Genomic DNA, 21465 nt, shown 5'->3' on the forward strand with positions numbered 1-21465 from the left:
TATACTCTTCCCTGGTTTATTATTTTATGTTCTGGTGCTTTTTATCTCAGATATAAACCATGAACACTAATAATGGTCACAGACATATAAATCTTAGTAAAAAGTGGTCAAAACTTTGAAACCCAGTATCAAAAACACATCTTAATAAAATAAAGTAAAACCTTTTATTGCTAAAATAAAATAACATTAGCTCTGGGCACTTTTTGGTATGGACTATTCTATGTAAAATCTATTTAATTTGTTAATTAAAGTTTTTGTCTTGATCTAAATGATTTTTGAAATTTTTGGTTATTTTTTTGCAGGAGCATGAAACCCATTACACAGCAGAAGTGTTTGTCTGCTTACACATTTCTATTCTGATACACTCTAAGCAAATTATGCTTGGTTTCTTGTTGCTACACTAGTAATTTATATTGCAATTATTGCTTGAAGAACATGTAGAATTTGAAATCAATATTACTCCATAAGGAACTCATCAGGAACGAGGAGACTTTGGGTAGTAGAGATGGGGATGTTTTAGGCAATTGTGGTATTCTTCATTCTCTGGACATTTCCATGAATCCCATGAGCACCTGTGCTCATGTATTTCCGTGAACATATGCAAAACCTATGTACAACTAGCCCAAAACTGGAAACAGACCAATATCCTTCAAAGGGTGAATAGTTAGAAAAACTATGGTACTAGGCGATACCACTCAGCAGTAAATTGATTCCTGCAACGATGTGGATGGACTTTGACTTACGCAGAGTGAAAAAGCCAATCCCCAAGTGTTACGCACTATGTGATTCCATTTACATGACATCCTTGAAATAAAACTGTACAGCTGAAGACAGGGTTAGGGATCCGGAGATGGGGTGAACGGTAAGTGTGACTCAAAGGAATAACACCCCGGAGATTTGTGGTGATGGCTACGTAAAGCTTACATGTGACATAACGACACTGAACTACACACATATACACATGCACACACACAAGTTTCCTACAACCCATAGAATCTGAATAAGCTCAGTTTATGGCACCAATATCAGTTTTCTGGTTTTGGTATCCTATTAGAGTTATGCAGGATGTCAACACTGAGGGAGGGTGAAGGGTGCGTGGACCTCCCTGCCCATTTCTTTGGAACTTCCTGTAAGTCTCTATTTCAAAATTAAAAGTTTTAGGGCTGCCTGGCTGGCTCAGTCCAAAGCGTATCCGACTCTTGATCTCAGGGTCATGAGTTTGAGCCCCATGTTGGAGGTAAAGATTACTTAAATAAATAAACTTAAAAAGTTTTTTTTAAAATAGACAGGATCGTACAATGAACCTCCATTTACCTATCACATGCATGTACAATTAACAAGTTAATGCCAATCCTGTTTCATTGGGATCCCCCACACTTACCTCTCCCTGATATTATTCTGGGGCAGTTCCCAGGCATCGTATCATTTCATCCATAAATATTTCAATAAAGTGAGAACCTTTATTTTTCACATAGTCATGTTTCTATGAATAATTTTAGTGTGGTAGGCCATCTAATTCCTACACATGTTGCTTTCTTAATCCAACAGAGTTCATTACCTCAATTCGTTACAGAATTATTTCCTGTTTTTCTTTGCAGTTTTTCCTTTTACATCCTTTTTTCCTTTCTTATCTTTTGGAGAATTCTTTCCTTTCTTCAGCACTTTTTGCAGTTCTTCAAACCTCCCCAATCCTTTCCGGACCATTATTCCACGCCACCATGCCTGAATCTGAAAACAAGATAAACCCAGAAAGCATCAGCTGGTATCACTCGAGATAGGGATGGTTATCTCTTCATTCTGGTACGTAGTTTTAAAGATGTGAAGAATGGAATGTCATTAGAACTCCACACCTCATTTTCTCTTTCAATCGGCCATTCTGGCAAATGTAAAAACAACAACAACAACAACAACAGCAAATCAGTGCTTTTATGTCCCAGGCACTGCTGTAGACATTCAGGGAACAGCAGTTAAATGCCAATGTCCCAGACCTCACATTGCAGCGAGAAAAGACAATAAACACAGGAATGTATGATTATTGCAGCGAGAAGAGACAATAAACACAGGAATGTATGATTTCATAGATGACAGTAAACGCCACAGAGACAACAGTGCACAGTACGGGGAGTCAGGAGGGCCTGCATCCGCCCTCCCTCTCCTCACTGGACTGCCGGGCTCCTGCCTACAGTCAGCCCCATTCCTTCCAAGGTCCTGTGCCCTCCCACCTACTCAGAAACATCCCCCCCAGCAGTAGGCTCTGAAACTCCCCGGACCTCCCCACTTCTCCCAGAATAGAAGCTCAAGTCCTTACAATGGGCTTACAAGGGCCTCTCGGATCTGCTCCCTTCCTCTTTTTTTTTTTTTTTTTTTAAGATTTTTATTTATTTGACAGAGATCACAAGTAGGCAGAGAGGCAGGCAGAGACAGAGGAGGAAGCAGGCTCCCCGCCGAGCAGAGAGCCCAATGTGCGGCTCGATCCCAGAACTCTAGGATCATGACCTGAGCCGAAGGCAGAGGCTTTAACCCACTGAGCCACCCAGATGCCCCTACTCCCTTCCTCTTAACTGAAAGGACCTCTCTCCTTCCCCTTGCTCACTCTGCTCTGGCTGTCAGGCCGGCTCACAGCCACACCCCACACAAACCCACCTCCCAGCTCTTGCTTTTGCGGCTGCTTCTGCCTGGAAAGCTCTTTCCAATACTCAGATGGCTTAACCTCCAGTTCTCCAAGTATTTCCTCAATTGTCATGGCTGTGGACTGAACTGTCTCTCCCCATCCCCAGCTCATATTGAAAGTCCTAACCCCCAATGTCATTGTCTTTGGAGGTGGGCCCTTCGGAGGTAATTAGGCTTGGATGTGGTCATTATGGGGTCTTCATAACGCGATTAATGCTCTTATGAGAGACAACACACAACTTAGTCTTCTCTCTGTCTCATGTGGGCACAGCAAGAAGACAGCCACGTGTAAGGAGGAAGGAGGGCTCTCACCAGTGACCGACCACACTGGCCCCCTAATCCTAGACTTCTCACCCCTAGCACTGTGAGAAAATGTCTGTTGTTTGAGCCATCCAGTGTATGGTATATTGTTATGATAGCCAGAGCTGACTAAGACAGTCATTTTTCCAATGAGGCCTGCTCTGACCATCTCATTTAAATCGAACCCCCCCCAACCCCCGCCAGCCCACTCAACACACACACATGACTTCTGGCAACCTCAGTTCCCCTTAGCTTGAGCTTTTTCCAATGCCACATATCACTTTCTAATAGATTGTATAATTTTCTGTTTTATATTTCATGTTTTTATTTCCACGATACTAGACTTTAAGCAATATGAGGACAGAAAAATTTGTTTTGTTCACTGATGTATTTCCAGTGCCTGGCACCTAGCAGAAGCTCGGTAAGTATTTGCTAAATGAATGAATGAGGTGGGTGGGGAATGCTGTTCTATATAAGATGGATCAAGGGCAGATATGAGGATATTTGAGCAAGGACTGAACTAAGTGAGGGCCGGGGTCTTGTCCATATCCGGGAGACACATCTCTGGGCAGAGGGAGGAGCAGGCTTGGACTTTGGGAAAACACCAAGAATCTGTCTGTGACGTGAAAATGGGATGGAGGATATGGGAGAGTGAGAGCAGCCACACAGGAGTTCAGGGGGTGATTTTCCAGGGGAACAGTATCGCCCTCTAGAGGCATTCTAGGCATTTTCCAGGCTTTTTGATGTGTTGGGGTTTAGCCATCTTCAATGGTCTGACACATGCCCCAGGGCACAAAGACTTTCCCAGGGTGTGAACGCTTGGATAGTACGGAGGCAATCCATTTCCAAAGCTTCAACTTCCACCCCTGCCCACAATGTATCTGCCTAGGAACCAGGCTGCCGGTTCTCCATTCCCACCCTGCTTCCTGGCTGCCCCTCTGGCACAACTCTCAGCCACCCGAATCTGACTGGGGTGTGTGGCCCTGGACTCCAAAGACCTCTGGGACACCACAAAAACCAGACAATATAAAATAGTAGTATCGGAAAAACAAAACATACAAACAAACAATGATAACATAAAACAGACTCTTACAAAGAACTGTTGGTTGTGGTGGGGAGGGATGGTTAGATGAGTGGAAGAGCTGATGGGGTGAAGAAGTACAAACTTCCAGTTATAAAGGAAGTTATGGAGATGAAAAGTACAGCGTACGGGAACATAGTCAACAATATTGTAATAATGTCGTATGGTGACAGATGGGGACTACACTTGGGGTAAGCGTTGTGCAATGCACAGAATTCTCAAGTCAGTATGTTATGCACCTGAAACTAATATAACATTGTATGTCAATTATATTTCAATAATAAAAGACTAGCAGTATTGATGTTGGCCCTAGGGACTAAGTAAGCAATTCTTTTGTAAGGCAAATGGTTCCCAGCTCTTTGCCTTCAAGAAAATTGAAAGACAAGTTGATTTGCCAGCCAGGAGCTCACTATCTGATTTTTGGGGATATAAATCTGGAAGAAGGTCAGAGATGTGTGAAGCATTACCATTTAAAATGAAATAATATAGGCACACACACACACAAAAACTTCTTCCATTCTTGTAACTAATCTATGTAAATAAGGTTTCTCGGCGTTTCATCTGTAAAATGAAAAATAGGAATAGAACCGATGTCAACCCTGTCTCATTCCAGCAATAACTAACAATTATACAGGGATATATAAACTATATCGGAGAAGTCTCACATTTGTGTATGTATTTTCCCCAAATCCTCTAGGTCAAATAATTAAATACCAAAATTTGTAATGGATTTTATAGTGTTTTGGTCAATTTTATACCACTAATAATTGTAATATGACTTAATCGGGACTTTAAAAACCCTATGGTCAAATAAAAAATTTTTAATTTTAAAACTTAATTAGTATAAATATTTGTGCTGCCTAAAAGTATGAAAGGGGATCTGTAAATGACTTAAAGTTATAGATATAAAACATTAAGCTCAATTCTTAAGGGAAAGTGAAATAAAAATACATGTTCAAGAAGAAAAAGAAAGGATATAAAATTTCTGCCTATGGGACACCTGGGTGGCTCAAGCCTGACTGGGGGTTTTGGCTCAGGTCACCATCTCATGGGTTGTGGGACTGAGCCCAGCCACTGGTTCTGGGCTCGGAACCCAGCATGGAGTCTGCTGAAGAGATTCTTTCTCCCTCTTCCTCTGCCCCACCCCCACTCAGTGCGCATGTACATGCGTGCACTTTTGTGTGTGTGTGTGTGTGTGTGTGTGTGTGTGTGTGTGTGTATGCACACGCGCACACGCACGATCCTAAAAAAAATTTCTGGCTATAGGAGCTTGCTCGTGAATTTTGTAAATTGATGTGACTGACATATCAAATCATAATGGTATTTAGATTCCACTGGGTATGTTTAAAATACTGATCTAAGAGCTCTATTTTAAGATGTCAATATTTAAAACTTGCTGAAAAGTAAATCCTTTGCAATAATTTAAACTTAGTGGCAAAAGAATTTAAACATCAATTTCAAAATGTGCAAGAGGGTACATGGTTTTTCAAAACACTTTTGGGAAGTATCCAAAAAGTATTATATTCATTCTTCCAGTGTAGCCACTCTTGAGTATATACATATTAAAATAAATATTTTAATATAAATTATTTTCCTTTCTTCTTTATGTTGCAGCTCAGGCATTATTTTCATTTGTCAAAATTAAAGGTTTTGGTAGGTTATATTATCTGAGTTAAATTTCAGAAGAGTAAAGAAGGTATCACATACTATTTAGCATAAAAGAAAGGGTGTTAGGTTTGATATGGTTGAGGGCCATTGCCAGAAGAGGGTCTTACAAAGTAAAGACTGACTCTTGCTTCAGGTGAAAAAGAGAATCATGGACTTCAGTAGAGTAGTGATAAGATCTCACCTGTGTTTTAACAGCACTGGTCTGACAACTGAGCGGAAGGTATACTGTAAGGGAAGCAGGTGTGAAAGTGGGGATACTAGTTGGAGGACTAGGGTGGTCATCAAGGTGTGAGACAATGGGGGCTTGGATCAAATGCATAATGTATACTGAATCCTGACGGACGTGGACACAGGCCTGGCCTAGCCGGGGGTAGCCTATTATCTCCATGGGCTAGGGGGGCAAGGAGGAGATGACAACGTCCTTTGACCCCGTCACTCTCATTCCCTCATCCCCCACTTTAAAGGCTCTTTGCCCTTTGATCCAGAGCAGAACTCTGGTCCCCACAGCCCTGCTCCACAAATACTTTCATTTCTAATTTTTCAGCCTTATCTTAGCAACTTTGTGAATATAAGCTTTTCAGTCCAGTGAACAGTCCAAGAATTTTAGACTGCTTTGGGATTGGAAGTTTGGGTTTCTTTCACCTCTTTGCTGTCTTCTTAACTGGCAAAGAGATGAAGAACGAAAATGCAAAAATGCCAAGAAGATGTTCAAAGATCCTCTTGCTTAATTCTGAGGATATAAAGGAAATAAGAGGGTTTACTCTTGACGAGGACAAGGTATAGATGAGTAAAGAGCAGCCCCGGCACAGTCTGTAATATCTTTACCACTGGCCCTTCTCCAAAGCAGCTGTGAATGTGCTATCCAGAATTTTTTTTACCTTTGTTGCCATTATCTTCATTTTTCTTTTTTTCTTAAAGTGTGCCCATATAGCCTGGATGCCTTCAGTATACACTTCTTTTGGGGGGTCCTCTAGGGGGTTGTCCACCAGTGTCAAAACCTTTAGATTCACTAGATTATCCAAATTCTCTGGAAGACAGGTGATCAAGTTGTCCTCAAGCAGTAATTCTTTCAAAGCTGAAACAATTTGTTTTTAATGACAGATTTGTCTTAAGAAGAGGCAAAGTCAACCCGTGCATTCTTTAGTCCAGTTACTTTGAAATGTGTGTCTCCTGCTGTGTCATGTAACAAAAGACACATTTAATGAGGCAAACCAAGTTCTCTTCCTTATAACAATTCAAAGTTGTTAGAGCCAGTGTATATAAGTATGAGAGACAGAAATAGTACACACGAAAAAAATGTGACCATGTTTCAGTCCTCCAGGGACCAAGGACAGGATGAAAATGCAGGGTCAGGTGCATTACTAAGGAGTACTGCATGCTCATCCCTGACTTTAATCTATGGCAAAAAACATTTTTTTAATTTGGTCCCACGAAAAGCTCAGCAAAAGGCTGTTAAATGGATGGATAAATTGACACACGTACAAATAAAGAATGATTTAGCCTAGCATGAAATGTTTGGGTGTTTAAATATGGGTCATAACTGATTCTTCATGCCAGTCATACAGCTCCAAAAGTCCTTCCTTGCTGATTTCACCACTCTGGGTCAACACTTTTCCTTTTATTCAAGTGACTTAGTGACCTAAGGCAAACTCCAAATTCTGGCATGTAGTAGGTAGGCAATAAAGTATGGTCGTTGGTATGATGACTATATGGACGAATGCTAATTTTCTTAGCCATTGCTATTTACTTCTCTATTCAGTTCCCAATAAACAACCTAACTGCCTTTGTGAGGTTCTTAGCTGTACTAATCAGGAACCTGGCCTTCCCTGTCTGGCTAGGGAGACTTGGGAGGAGGTAATGGGGTCAGGCTAAGCTCTCTAAATTGAGATTGGTCTTTAGTGAATGGAGGAAATGGGAAATGCATCATCATGGGACATGCTGGCCTCACAGTCCACCAGGCTGGGGATCTACCAAGACTCCTCACCTTGTGCCTGGCAAATGGAATCCGGAAGTTGTTTAAGGCGGTTGTGACGGCAGTCGAGAATTTCCAGGTTAGGCATTGATCCCAAGGATGTAGGCAGGTACTCCAGATGATTGTTCTCTATATACAGCTCTTTAAGACTCTGAAAAACATGAGAGTAGACCATGATGATCCTTACACTGATAAAAGAATGAAAATAACCACAATCACTGGAGAGTTCCCATACTCTTTCAATGGGGGAAACTCTGCATTGGGATCAAGGGAAAAACATACTTATTTAAAGAACCATCACCAAAACATAAAATTATTTTTGAGTAAAACCATTAAACATGGTTCCCAGTTTTGCAGGGAATCTAGTGTTTGTTTCGCATGAACTTTATGGAGAGATAGTTGTGATAATTTAACTATATATATCATTTGCTTCCTTTCAACAGCTAATTATCTGCAGCAGTTGATAACAAACTGAAATTGTGTCAAGTATCAATCTAACATTGCCCAGGTTTGAAGTAGCCAAATGTGCAGGTAATGAGTTAGCTATTTTCAAATCCTCTGAGCAAAAATGTAATGTTTGCATCTCATCCGAAGATTTCAAGGAGTGTTATGCGGCCTGTCAAGGAGCCAGATGATGAGAATTCTGAACACAGGACAAAGTAATGGAGAATCAGGAACAGGACCTCCGTGTCACAGGTGAGAAGTACCCGGGCTACACACACTGTCATTCAGGTCCAGGATGGGAGGTCATGTTGTGGCCCGCATCTACTTTATCCTTAGTAAGAGTGCAGTACCACAAACATGGAAAAAAATTCTCAATTCTTTATGCATACATTAAGACACAGGGCAAGGCTACCTTGAATGAAGTTACCTTGTTGCTTTGTCAGGATTTAGCACAGGGCTGCGGACCCATCTCCACAGGAACCCGGGACAATGTTAATATACCGATTGGCCTGCCACCATGGAGGGAGGGAGGTCACCTTGACCCATCCAAAATGCAGGCACCTACCCATGTCACCTGTATGACACTTTAACTTAAAATAGTGCAATTTTCAGGGGCCTCTTACAACAATGTAGTAATCAAATGGAAAGTGGAATTGCTCAATTTCTGCAAATAAAACATGCCAAATAGCACAGTGGAGAGGAGTATGGCATGGCATAACTTCTTGGCTATGTTCTTTGAGGATGAACCCAGCAGCTCAGGAAAACAGTGTTAGAGTGACTACTTGTTCACGGTTGGAAATCTAGTCGGGATGATTCCACAGGCAGCCTACGGGGGGACACCACCATATTTTCTCAGTCTCAGCCAACTTAAGGAATCAGGGGGCACGAACTGCTTTGCCTACTCGTCTGGGGAGGAGGCTTACCTGTAGTTTACTAATGTGTTCTGGCAAAGAGGTGAACTTGGCTCCTTGGTCTTGCCCGATGCATAATTTCTCTAAAGACTCTAAAGAAAGGATTTCTTCTGGAAATGAAAGGAACTGATTTCCTGTTAACCCAAGCATCTTCAGCTTTGAAAGTGAGCCGAAGTCTGGCGGTAACTAGAAGTATTCCAAAAAGGTAAGTTTCACGTCAAGATTATTTTAAACAGTAAGATAATAAATGGGGTTTTTAGTTTTGAGGCCCATTGATAAACATAAAGCAGAGCAATTTAGCAATTCCTGCTGATGAAAAGTTGGCACACGTGTCTGCATATAGAGTATATATATTGTAGATCTAATGTCTGGAGTCCCACTCTTTCCCTGAGCCTCTCTGCTCCTCACTTTTAGGCACTGCTTGAAATTGAAGCAATTTTTAACCTACTTTATTGCAAATTTTTGAACTGTAATGTAGCTTGACACTCCTGAAAAAGTACTGAAGTTTTTAGTGTAATATTGCAACTATAATCTGAATAAGTTCAGTTATTAGATCTGATTAGTTGAGGAACATGACCTCTCATCCTGAAAGGCTTTAAGTCAGCAATTTAGAAACTTCAGCTGAGATCTCAGTGGGGGGTACCTGGGGGCTCAGTTGGTTAAGTGTCTGCTTTTAGCTCAGGTCATGATCCCAGAGTCCTGGGATGGAGTCCCATGTCAGGCTCCCTGCTCAGTGGGGAGTCTGCTTCTCCCTCTCCCTCTGCCCCTCCCCTGCTCCTTCTCTCTCTCTCTCTCTCTTATTCTCTCCCTCTCAAATAAATAAATAAAATCTTTAAAAAAAAAAAAAAAGAAATCTCAGTTGGAAGCAAACAAAGACTGTCGAGTTTTTATCTTGTCATATTCTGCCCTCCATGAACACCAAGGCTTATGTGCCCTTTGTAGGTATTGGGTAGCCATTTTCCAGACTCCCAGACTGTCAGGCTTGGAAGGCCTTCCAAAGGTCATCTATTCCAATCCTTTAATAGGATGGTTGAATATATTTCACAGCTAGCCATCCAGCATACATTCAAACACCACCTCCTGGAATGAAAAACTCATTACTTGGATGGAAACCTCTAATCATCAGATTTCCTTCTCCTGTCAAGCCAAAATTTGTGTCACTATTATGTTCACTTATTGGTCTCTTTCTGGCCCCCTGGAACCACATGGAAAAATCTCATTCTTAAAATGTGACAGTCTCCCTATTGATTACATTACAGAGACACCTACTTTCTTGTAGGAAAAAAAAGCCCAGCTATATATATCAACAGCTTTCTTCACTCACTTTGAACCACCTTCATCTGGCTTTACTCCTAATGGGAAATCATTCCCCACATTTGACTGTCCTGAGCCCTGGTTTCTCCCCACCCCCCATTCCTCTCTTCTTCATGAGAATGGTTACAGTTCAAGTCAGCCTGCTCTCTCCATAGATGGGGAGACAGATAAATAATTGGGAAGTAGGTCAAAAGAAAGCCTTGTTATGTCCAAGTTTTCGTGTCCGAGAGACCACCAAGGAGCCAAGTACCAATGCAATCACATGAGGGTTTATTTGACAAGCTTGGACCCGACACAGCGGAGTAGGGACTTGGACCCCGAACCAGATTACAGTCAGAATTTTTAAAGGCAGAGTAGAGGTGGACTCGGTGGTGGGTGAGGACAAAGGGGATTATGGATGATGTAAGTCTCCAAGGATTTTTGGGAGCAAGGTCTCCAGGACCTTGAGGGGCTAGCTATTGTTGGGAGAAAGGTTATTTATTACCAATAATAAAAATCTTCTCATGAGACCCTTTAGATGTATATCAGTGGGCCATATGCTTGGGAATGACTCTCAACACTATCTTGGAGGTTTAGAGATAAAGGAATTGTTAAAGTAGACTTACAGGATCCTGGTTGGACCTGTTGGGGTAGGGGGTTGGTCAGGCTAGGATTGTCCTTAGCAAAACCTCAAGGTGAGGACAGTTAAGTCCCCAGGGGAGAGCCACTCTGTCTGTTTCAAGGGCTTGTCAGTAGGTGAGGAATTTTAATGATTTTCTTCTGCCTCTGTTTCCCACATCAGCTAAACTTGAGGTGGGATGGCCTTAATTTTCTCGGCCTCCACATTTCCCCCTGAACAATTTTAACCCTTAAATCTTTAAGGTTGTTGAAGGTGGAAGGCTTCATCTTCTGTAACTTCTTCCTGCTGAATAGGGGCATAGAGTTGTCCCTACCTACTCGGGTCAACACTGGTCAGTTGGGGAATGTGTAGGGGAGTAATGAAAGACAGAGGCAGCTGAGTCCAGGGGTTTAAATCAATCATTAAAGGAGAGAGGGACTGTTTAAAGTACTAATCTGAGTAGGTCAGAACCCAAGAGATATTTTGCAATAATCTGGAACATCAAGATGGCTGCACTTATGTCAAGGCTAGACTCGAGGCGGGTACAGCCTTGTTTTTCTTGGTCTCCACAGCCTCTAGGAGGATAATATAGTAAGTCTCACACACCTGCAATCTTTTATATTTTTCTCTTTATTGTGTAGGGTGAGCGCTCATTTCCCTAAAAATGCTATAAAATGTTCATAGTTTTATTTATTTTTCAATCAGAGGAAGTCAATCTCCAGAGAAACTGCTGTTTAAGCTTTCCTTCTTGGCTGTTTCAAGATTCTTCATCAGGCACTTAGATCCCTTTAATACAAAGCATCTGCATCAATGCAGTTCAAAATAATAGGAAAAGGGTTTTCAATCTAGTCCCTTCATTATAGCCTAGTAATGTCCCTCTTACTGCTGTTCAGTTAGCTCATAGGTTTAGTTTTTCTTTTTCAAAGCACATTGAATGTTTAAAGATTTTTTTTAACATATTCAAGATCCAATAATTAATCCCGTCACAGTCACATTAAAGTGTAGTGGGAATAAATCTGCATGTACAGAAAACCTATGGAGTGTCAAATGAGGACAATCATTAGGGATGCTCTAACCAAGCTTTTGTCATTTTGACGTTGAGTTGTCCCTTCACAGAAGATGGACCATACAAATAAAATCCATCTAGATACACACTGAAAGTCAGCTACTTTTGCATCCACCTAGACAAGAAAAAGCTACTGGCCAGGCTCCAAGAGCAAGCAACCCATCAGGAAAGTCTTTGGGGGAGGAGAGGTAAGCAGCTGGCTTAAAAGTCATGTGTCATTTTACAGAGAAATGCACTGGGAGGGTAAGTACTGGAGGGATTAGCATAATAGGAAATGAGAGAAGACCAAAAACCACAGAAATACCATCATAAGAACTGAAGAATAACAAGCAATGGGACACAGAGATTTTCACCTTCAATATGACAATATTGAACACATCCACATTTCAGCCATCTTGACTTGAGGTAAAACATGGTGTCGGTTGAGGCTTATGTTTGTTAAGGTGCTGTCAGTGTGTGATTCCCTCTTCTATTCTGATCTCTGAAAATGTTTCCCAGGAAAGGATTAGGTATCATTCAGGACTCAGTGGGAATTAAGTCAGTGGGTTATACTTCCCAAGGGTACTTCATACGTTGAGCCTTTCACTCCCACGTAGAACTGGACAGACTTTTTCCACTGTAAAAGGAATTTCTTACCTCAGTGTTGGAATAGCTGGGGGGGGGGGGGCAGATGGCCTCTGAAAAACCTCTAAAATCCTCCAAAGTGGGTTGCTACCTAAATAGAGATTAAGCCCTAGATTCTCTTCCTAAATCCTAAATTAGCATCAGAATTGTTACTTCCTGAAGGGCTGTTTTAAAACTGCAGCAACTAGGAAAAACAACAACAGCACTCCCCACAAAGTTCTAAATTAAAAAGCGAGTAAGAGATTAAACAAAAACACCCCCAACAAACCCTTAAGGCCTAGGACTAGGATAAAGTATGGTGAGCACAGGAGATCTGTGCCCATGGCCAGGAAAAGCAGACCTATTACTTGATACAGTCGTGGATTTCCAAATCTCTTGCTTTCTCCCTCTACAGTTGTAGCAGAACTCACTGTTCTTTTTAATTTTCAAATATTAAAAATAACAAAACAAACACCTGTGCATGCACCATCCAAACCATTTGTTAATAAAATGAAATGTGCGTCAACTAGACTCAAATAAAAAGAATTTTTAAGTAAACAAAATGAGATGCTGCAATTAAAACCAGGCTCCCCTGTGATCCCCTCCTCATTTCCTTGACTTCCTTCCTCTTCCCAGAGGCAGCCACTATTAAGAATTCAGCGCGTTTTTTTCTAGCTCATATGTTTTATCCTTTTATTGCATATATACATATCCACAACGTATGAGTGGTGTGTGTATGTATGGAGTTTGTGTGATTAAGAATTTATAAATAGCGTCATGTTCTGCAATTTGTTTTCCTTTTTAAGAAACATCACAATTTTGAGATCTGCCCTGGCACATGGGTTAAATTATTGTATAGTTTTTAAATTTACGACTATAGCACAATCTGTGTGCTCACCGCTCTAGCGACAAATTTAGATGGTCTCCTGTACTTCCTTACTGTCAACAGGGCTCTGCCGGACATTTGTGAACGCGCCACCCTGCACACGTGGGAGAGTTTTTCTTTGAGGGACTGTTCTGCAGTTCACCATGAGGGGAGCATCAAGACCCGAGGTTGTACGTGCCAGAAAAAACCCTGCCCTGTGAGGAACCCCCGTTAGGAGGTGGTCTTGGCTCAGAACACAGCCCCCGGGACCCAGCCGCTCTGGGTTGAAACTCGGCTCTGTCTCGTGCAGGGGTGTGGCCTCAGCAAAGTAGTTACCGCTCCCTGTGCCTCGTTCTCCCCGCGTGTCACTGAGGATAACAGCACCCACGTCAAAATGAGGACATGAGCACCAGCCCAGGTGCGGGAAAAGCCCTTGCGGAAGCGCAGTGACAGCCAGGAAGGGCCTCAGTACCTGCCATATTTTATTATCATCCAGCGCCAGGACTTCCAGGTTCTTGAGCGCCGCGATCTCCGCGGGACAGCGTTCCAGATGGTTCTGGCTGAGATCCAGGAAGCGCAGGCTGACCAGGCGCCGGAAGGAGCGCCGCAGCCCCCGCAGGCCGGTGTTGCACAGGTAGAGCAGGTGCATCGAGATCCACTTGCAGACGGGGCGCGGCACCTTCTCCAGGTGGTTGCCGCTCAGCCCGATCTCCGTCATCCCCACCAGCTCGGCCAGGGTGTGCGGGATCGAGTGGAGGCGGTTGTAGGACAAATCCAGCACCGAGAGCTGGCTGCAGTGGCCCAGCGTCTCTGGGAGAACGGGCAGGCTGTTATAAGCTAGGTAGAACTTCTGCAACCTTTTCAGGTTCCCAATCTCTTCGGGGATGACGGCGAGTTTGTTCTCGTCCAGGTCAATGATCTCCAGGTTGGTGAGAACACAGAGCTCGGCGGGAAAAACCTCCAGCTGGTTTTGCTTCAGGTAGATCTCCCTCAGTTTGGTCTGGTTCACTAGTTCCTTGGGCAGAGAGCGGAGGTGGTTGCCGCTCAGCCCGAGCAGCTCGAGGTGGTGCAGGAGTTTGCAGATGACGATGGGGATCTCGGTCAGGCCGGTGTGGTAGAGGCGCAGCTCGCGCAGGCGGCGCAGGCTGCTGAGGACCGGAAGGGACGAGGACAGGAGCGGGTTGTGGCTCAGGTCCAGGCCCTCCAAGCTGCCCAGCTTGCCCAGCTCTGGGCACAGCTCGCTCAGCTTGTTCCTGTTCAGATAGAGGATCCGGACATTCCTTAAACGCTGGATGCCCGGGGGGATTGCTTCAATCTGGTTGTTTTCCAGATGCGCTTCTTCTAATTCTTCTAACTGCAAGATCTCTGATGGGATGGTAGTCAGGCTCCGATTCGAAGCATCAATGAAAAATGTTCTACCAGAGGCCTGTTGTGGATCATCGTTCGGATGAATTCTAGATGCGCCACCTACTGATTTTATGATGTCATTTGACATTGTGTTGAGGGAAGTTCAAGTAGTCAAAATCCGAAATACTGGGAAAAGAATAAAAAGATCCGTTTACTTGCCAGGGGATTCCATATCCTTAAGACAGATTAAGTTTAGTTAATGGAATCTTGTGCTTGACATTCTAACGTGGCATGAAATGTAGGTTTCTGTGTTTCATGTTGAGAGATGAATTCAAGTAGAGATTCCTTCTAACAGGTTGACTTACATGAAAAGAAAAAAGTCTCATTTTTAAAAATCCCTATTTTGACTCTATTTTCAGGTAGAATGGAGAAGATTGCAAAAAGTTTGCTCCTTCCATAAACACTGAGAGAACACTAGGAAAAAATAATATTTTAAAATGTTGCATTTTTTCCCCCTTGAAGCCACCAGAGAATTGTGGACGCAAAGAAGGCCAAAAGAATTAAATTCTAGAGATGGACTACCCCTTCGTAAGGAAGGAGAGACCAGTGGGCACTTTGATGCCTGGTGGCATTTTCAACTTTGGGGACCGGCAGACAGAGAAGCCAGTCTTCCATATTCACAGGCAAAGGAACTTCTTGAGACAAGGAGAAGCGGAGATACCTTATGGTCTTAGATCCCTAAGCCTGGCTGGGGGGTAGGGGCTTAAATCCCTGAGCAAGATATCTGAAATTGCCTCAAATTGAAATGAACTACAGCAGCAATCTAGAAAGAAATTAAATGAGAAGTATATCATGTGCATGGATTAAAACACTCAGTGTTAAAATGTTAATGTATTCCCCAAGTTGATCTTTTGTTTCAGTACAATCTCAATCAAAATCTCAATAAGCAGGGCACCTGGGTGGCCCAGAGGGTTAAAGCCTCTGCCTTCCGCTCAGGTCATGATCTTAGGGTCCTGGGATCGAGCCCTGCTTCGGGCTCTCTGCTCAGCAGGGAGCCTGCTTCTCTTCCTCTCTCTGCCTACTTGCGATCTCTCTCTGTCAAATAAATAAATAAAATATTTAATTTTTAAAAATCTTAATAGGCTTTTTTTTTCTTTTTTGGTGGAAGTTAACAGGCTGATTCTAAAATTTATATGAAAATGCAAAGAATGTAGAATTTCAGAAGACAAACTTGAATAACAACAAAATTGGCAGACTTGCACTACTGGATTTATAAGTCTTATAAATCTAAGGTGTTAATATTATATTACAGAAGACTAAGTACTTGGTCATTAACCTATGCACACACACCCCAAAGCCTAAGAAGGAAGGCAGAGAAGACGAGGAGGTGATGATGGCCTGGTTGATTGTAGCATCTTTGACTTGCCTTCTAGGCTGGGGGCTTTCCAGCTGAGTACTGGGCCTCTCCTCCCACACAGGGGCCTAGGCCCTAGATGGAGGGGATGTGCTTTGAGACCCACACTTACAATTACTGCGCCTTGCAACATAAAATATGTGGTTTAGATTCTCATTACTATATGCCTAGCCTTCAACAGAGTTCTGGGACAGTGTTGCTCTCTGTTATTTAAAGAAAGGTCAATGTTATGCCCCAATAATGGGTCCGTGATTAAAGGAGAGAGACTGAACAAAGCGAAGGTCAAGCAAAGCTTTATCTCAAGCCAAGCATCAAGAATCTAACCGAACGTTCGGGGTCGCACCTCTTACAAGAGAGGGCGACCCTTCTCTGTTTCACAGTCTAGCTTTTAAGGGCAAAGGCCATGCAGTTGGGCCTGGCCACGCACAGGTGGCCAATGAGATTGTAACACACACAGGAAACTCCATAGTGAGGCTAGGTGACCCATTCAGTTACAATTGACCCTAGTAGACATTTGAACCAGCCTATTCCACCTTGATTGGGATTGGCGCCCAAAGGGCGGGGCTCATCCTCCTTGGTAACCAGGGAGACAGTATGCATCCCCCCACTGATCGGATGTCTCCACCTGGCCTGACCCACCTTTGTATCTGGGCTTTGTTACCTGAAGCTGGTTTCCGGGACTTGTCTCCAAGTAAATCCCCTGGGGGAAGGGGAGCAGGGACAGTTTCTAAATAGGTCCTTACAGACAAGACTTATCATTGATTAAATTGTGTATAGAATCAGCTGTCTCCAACATTTCTCATTTGATCATTAGATTGATTTGATACTATTCAGTCCTGTAGGATAAAACTTCCAGTGTCTTTCATATAAACTGGCAATGCTGAAGACTCTTAGACGACATACCGACTAAAGCCACAGGAGAAAGGAAAATAGAGAACACTCAGGACACTGTATGTGCTAAGCTTTACTTAAATTAATGTATGGAATCCTCACTAGAACCTTAAGAAGCAGACACCATTACGATCTCTGTTTTACAGATACAGAAACTAACCAAAAGGCCTTTTCTCAGAACATAGTAGGAAGTGGGGACCGGAGTGTAGAATTTGTCCTAACCTTGCTCAGGATATTAACATCATTTGTTTACCAGAAGCCTGGTTTTTATTTTTTTTTATTTTTTTTTAAAGATTTTATTTATTTGACAGACAGAGATCACAAGTAGGCAGAGAGGCAGGCAGAGAGAGAGGAGGAAGCAGGCTCCCTGCCGAGCAGAGAGCCGGATGCAGGGCTCGATCCTAGGATCCTGGGATCATGACCTGAGCCGAAGGCAGAGGCTTTAACCCGCTGAGCCACCCAGGTGCCCCAGAAGCCTGGTTTTTATTAAAATCAGGCTTGGGTGTGAGCATTCAGGCTTGATTTTCTTTGGACGCCTTTCAGCAGAGTCATCTCAGGAAGATTCTTGCGGACTAGCTGTGTGATTAGGGTTAACCCAAGTGCATCTGGGCTTCCAGACACATGAAAGAACTTATTTCTCCTAACATTTGTCTTGTTCCATGATGAGACCTGCCTAGAGTGTCTGAATGTGTGTGTACATACATTATCTCACCAGAATCCTATATGCCACACGCGTCTGGAACCAATTTGATGGACTCTGAAAGCTACATAATTGTATATCCATTAACAGACTTAATAAAAGGAGGTTGCAAAGTCAGATTTGCAACAGGTTGGCCAGTAATTCAGCCACAGTAAATAAGAACAGATAAGATTGATTCCTTACTGGTTATTTTTTTCATAAGGATTGCTACTGCAACGTGGCCAAATGAACTTGTTACAACCCAGTATTACTGTGGAATATCTAGGTGTAATAACTGTTGTGTCTTTTCAAGGAGTCAGGGTTTGGATAGTTTAATAATTGGTCCCTTTAGGGGTAATTTTAATGCCTGAGAAAAACCATTTAGGAAAATGATCAACCTTCTCAAATTTATATCAATTGTTGATACTTTCGTTTCCAAGTCTATTTACATGCCAACTGGATAGATAAGACTAGGGTCCTGAGGTTAATGTGGCTCTGATAGCATAAATAACCATTTCTAGTTAAAATAATTTCAAGATTTTACTTACAGCTTCACCTAGGAGATCTTCTCCCTCTAACACAGACAAGCCAAGAGCCTCAATATACCTAGGGCTGGAGAATCATGTAATGGTAAGGGTAACACCCTTTGCTTTGATAAAAATTTCTGGGAAACCCAAACCCCAGGAAAAATGTTTAAGTCTCCTCTCAAGTAATACGAGATGAAGACCCATATAAACTTCAGACTTGAGTGGAAAACTTTCATAAGCAAGCAACTTTAGATTTTTGGCCTGGGCAAGGGAGAATCTAAATGACTCAGACAATAATAAAGGCAAGATTCTAGGTGTGATGTTGTGATATAATAATAAATACATATTTGGTCTTTGTTCCCAAGTTCCTGATACAAAAGTTTCTAAAACCTTTAGTGTTTTCTGAGGGTTTGGAGAGAAGTGTCTCTTGTTATTCATAATAAGCCCCATTCAACCCACCTGAGTCCATACTAATGCGGTCACTCTCCTTAGGCCCCCAGATTGCCTCACAAGGGGGCCTGGTTGCCAGAGGAACCATCCACGTGATGAGGGGGGTGGAACTTTCAGCCCTAGTCCAGGACCTCAAGAAGAGGCGACTGGGAGAGGGGCTGGAGGTTGAGTTAATCACCAATGACCATTGATTTAATCAACCGTGCTTCCAGAATGGAACCTCTATAACCGTAAACAACGGGGTTGGGAGAGCTTTTGAGTTGGTGAGCACATCAAGGTGCCTGAAGGGTAATGTGTCCAGAGAAGGTGTAGAAGCTCTGTGCCCTTTCCTCATACCCTCTCTTCCCCATGTGCATCTCTTCTATTTGGCTGTTCGTGAACCGTAGTTTTTAGAACACAGCGGTAACAGTAAGTAAAGTGTTTGAGTTCTGTGAACCTTTAAAGCGAATTGTTGAAATTCAGGAGAGAGCTGTGGGTACCCCCAATCTGGAGTCCACTGGTACTGGTGACAACCTGGGACTGTGGCTGGTATCTGAGGTGGGAAGCAGTCTTACGGGACTGAGCTCTCAAGCTGTACGGTGGGCACTAACTCGGTGTGTAGTGTCAGAATCAAACCTCAGGACACCTACTTGGCGTCTGCATAGAACTGGAGACTGGCTTGTTTGGAAAACCCCCAGTTGCTGTCAGGTGTTTGGTAAGTAGAAAGTTCCACATTAGTACTAGGATACGGAGGTGTTTGGTATGTTAAGAGAAATAGAAGGAAAAAAGTCTATAATCTGATAATGAGCTCTGAAAGTCTTGTAGAGTGAGGAGTCTTCCAAGCACGGGTCCAACCGCAGGTAAAAGAGGCCTTAGAGAAACATTCGTTTGCCAGAATTGTTAGCCGTGTTGCATGGTGTCCCCCCATCCCTGCTGTCACCAAATTATTGATCTGAAATAGCTTCTCGGGACTTGTTTTCTTTAAATAGGCTTAGACGGGCATTTTACCCATTTTCAAAAATGTTTCTACCCTTCATTCCCCTACAGGTACCACCAAGCTATAGATCTAGTAATTCCTAGGCAAAACCTTTTTTTTTTTTTCTTTTAGAATGTGGTTTTTCAAATTATTGTCTTGCACAATGAAGGAGGTTTGAGGTGCTATTCTATTACTAATCAGATACCTTTTTGTCTCGTCAGATAATAAAAATGTAAACTTTTCAGACCACTCACTCTTTTATCCATGGGCCAAATAATTTTTTTGATAACACTATTTTTTCCACCTGCATATTTAGTACCTAAACAACACACATGCGTGAGCAACACCGGAAGCCAGCACGTCAGATACTCGTCAGAAAATTCAACCAGGAATTTGCTCTGACACTTTCTAGCAGCTCAGTTGAGCCTTCTGGTACCTGGGGAAAAATAACTAATGAATGTGTTAAATATTAATTCTCCCAGAACCTTGGAGTTGTCTCCATGTTAGCAGGAAACAACTTACCTAGACCCTATTATCTGTGTTTCCTCAAGACAGGAGGACTGTAATTATGAAAATTCATGCTGTTGGCTTTTTAAATAGTTACAATAAAAGAAACATTTGAAAAATACTTCTGGATTTTTTTTTATAAAACTATAATCAAAGACCTGTCTATTAAGTTACTTATATAAAGATACACCTACTAAACCTTCTTACCATAAGGTGCCAGAGAAATATAAATGCTGCCTTTTATAGAAGAGTGGGGACTACAAACCCTCATATATTCTCTTTGGTTCTGACTTCCAGAAAGCTGAGGTTCAAGTTCGACTTCCACTCTGGGTTCTTGACACCTAAGCACCCAGTGAATCCACTTAAGTCTCCTTGAAGCCAGCTCAGCAACAGGTTTCCCCACCTCCTATCCCTTCGCCACCAGTCAGTGATTCTCAAGGGGAGGGTTTTAAAAAATTATATCCCTTCTCCACCTGGAAATCATTGGATTAATGAAAAAATGTGCTGATGGAAAGGAGTTGTACATATGGTCAGTTTTTTGTTGTTGTTGTTGTTGTTTTGACCATCCTACTTGATATGCAGTTTGATGAGCTGTAGTTCAGCACAAATACTGTTACTTTTTGGTTTTGTTTTTTGCTAAGGTGGATAAGGAGAACAGTGCTTTAAGTGCTGTTTGTCTAGCTAAAAGCAGCTCTTTTCTGTTTATTCTGTTCTGACCATGTTTTCTAGTTACTCTCTAGAACAAAAGGGTGATTGGCACTTCTTGTTCCCTTAGAAGAGTATCTCTCCCTTCCCTTAGAGCAGTAATTAATAAATCCTGAACCTTTCTTTACTTTCCTCCACTTAACTCCAAATACTCTGAAAGGGGTTGGGAGGGTAGATGCTGAATTGTACGCACACTCATGCTTTAGTATTTCAAGCTACCTCTTGGCTTTGTTGGTAGAACATGGGGTAAATGAAAATATTTTCTATTCATGTTTAACCTGAAGTAATTCAAGTGATGCTTAAAATCTGGGCTACACTGGGTGTGAAGAGACCCCGCCTTGCCTAGCAGAGTTTCTTAGCAGTGGACTGGTGTTCTGGAATTGCCTAATGGGGTATATTTAGGGACAGAGGTCCTGGACATTTTTGTTTTCACTGTGTTCAGATACGTCTTGGTTTCACCTTGAGGGGCATCCTTCTTTCTCCCAGGCAAGGAGTCTC

At 42.5% G+C, this 21465-nt stretch overlaps 1 protein-coding gene across 1 annotated transcript; it reads right to left on the reverse strand.

The window, feature by feature from the left end:
- Positions 1-1675: 1675 nt before the first annotated feature.
- Positions 1676-14987, reverse strand: LOC111147055 (leucine rich repeats and IQ motif containing 4). The gene is made up of 4 exons (XM_022502927.1): positions 13965-14987; positions 9059-9232; positions 7704-7842; positions 1676-1728 (listed from the first exon to the last, which is right to left on the reverse strand). The coding sequence occupies exons 1-4, from the start codon at positions 14985-14987 to the stop codon at positions 1676-1678; spliced, it is 1389 nt and encodes a 462-aa protein (XP_022358635.1).
- Between the last annotated feature and the right edge of the window lie 6478 nt (positions 14988-21465).

The sequence above is a fragment of the Enhydra lutris genome, unplaced genomic scaffold (assembly GCF_002288905.1).
Source record: "Enhydra lutris kenyoni isolate GAN:26980312 unplaced genomic scaffold, ASM228890v2 scaffoldscaffold2, whole genome shotgun sequence".
NCBI lineage: Eukaryota > Metazoa > Chordata > Mammalia > Carnivora > Mustelidae > Enhydra > Enhydra lutris.

Bases quoted from the DNA above. Each gene is read 5' to 3' on its own strand.
- LOC111147055 (XM_022502927.1), bottom strand. From the start codon at position 14,987: ATGTCAAATGACATCATAAAATCAGTAGGTGGCGCATCTAGAATTCAT. The intron at 9,233-13,964 runs GTACTGAGGCCC...GAATACTTCTAG, and splicing joins ATGATAATAAAATATGGCAG to TTACCGCCAGACTTCGGCTC. The intron at 7,843-9,058 runs GTAAGCCTCCTC...CATGTTTTTCAG, and splicing joins AACACATTAGTAAACTACAG to AGTCTTAAAGAGCTGTATAT.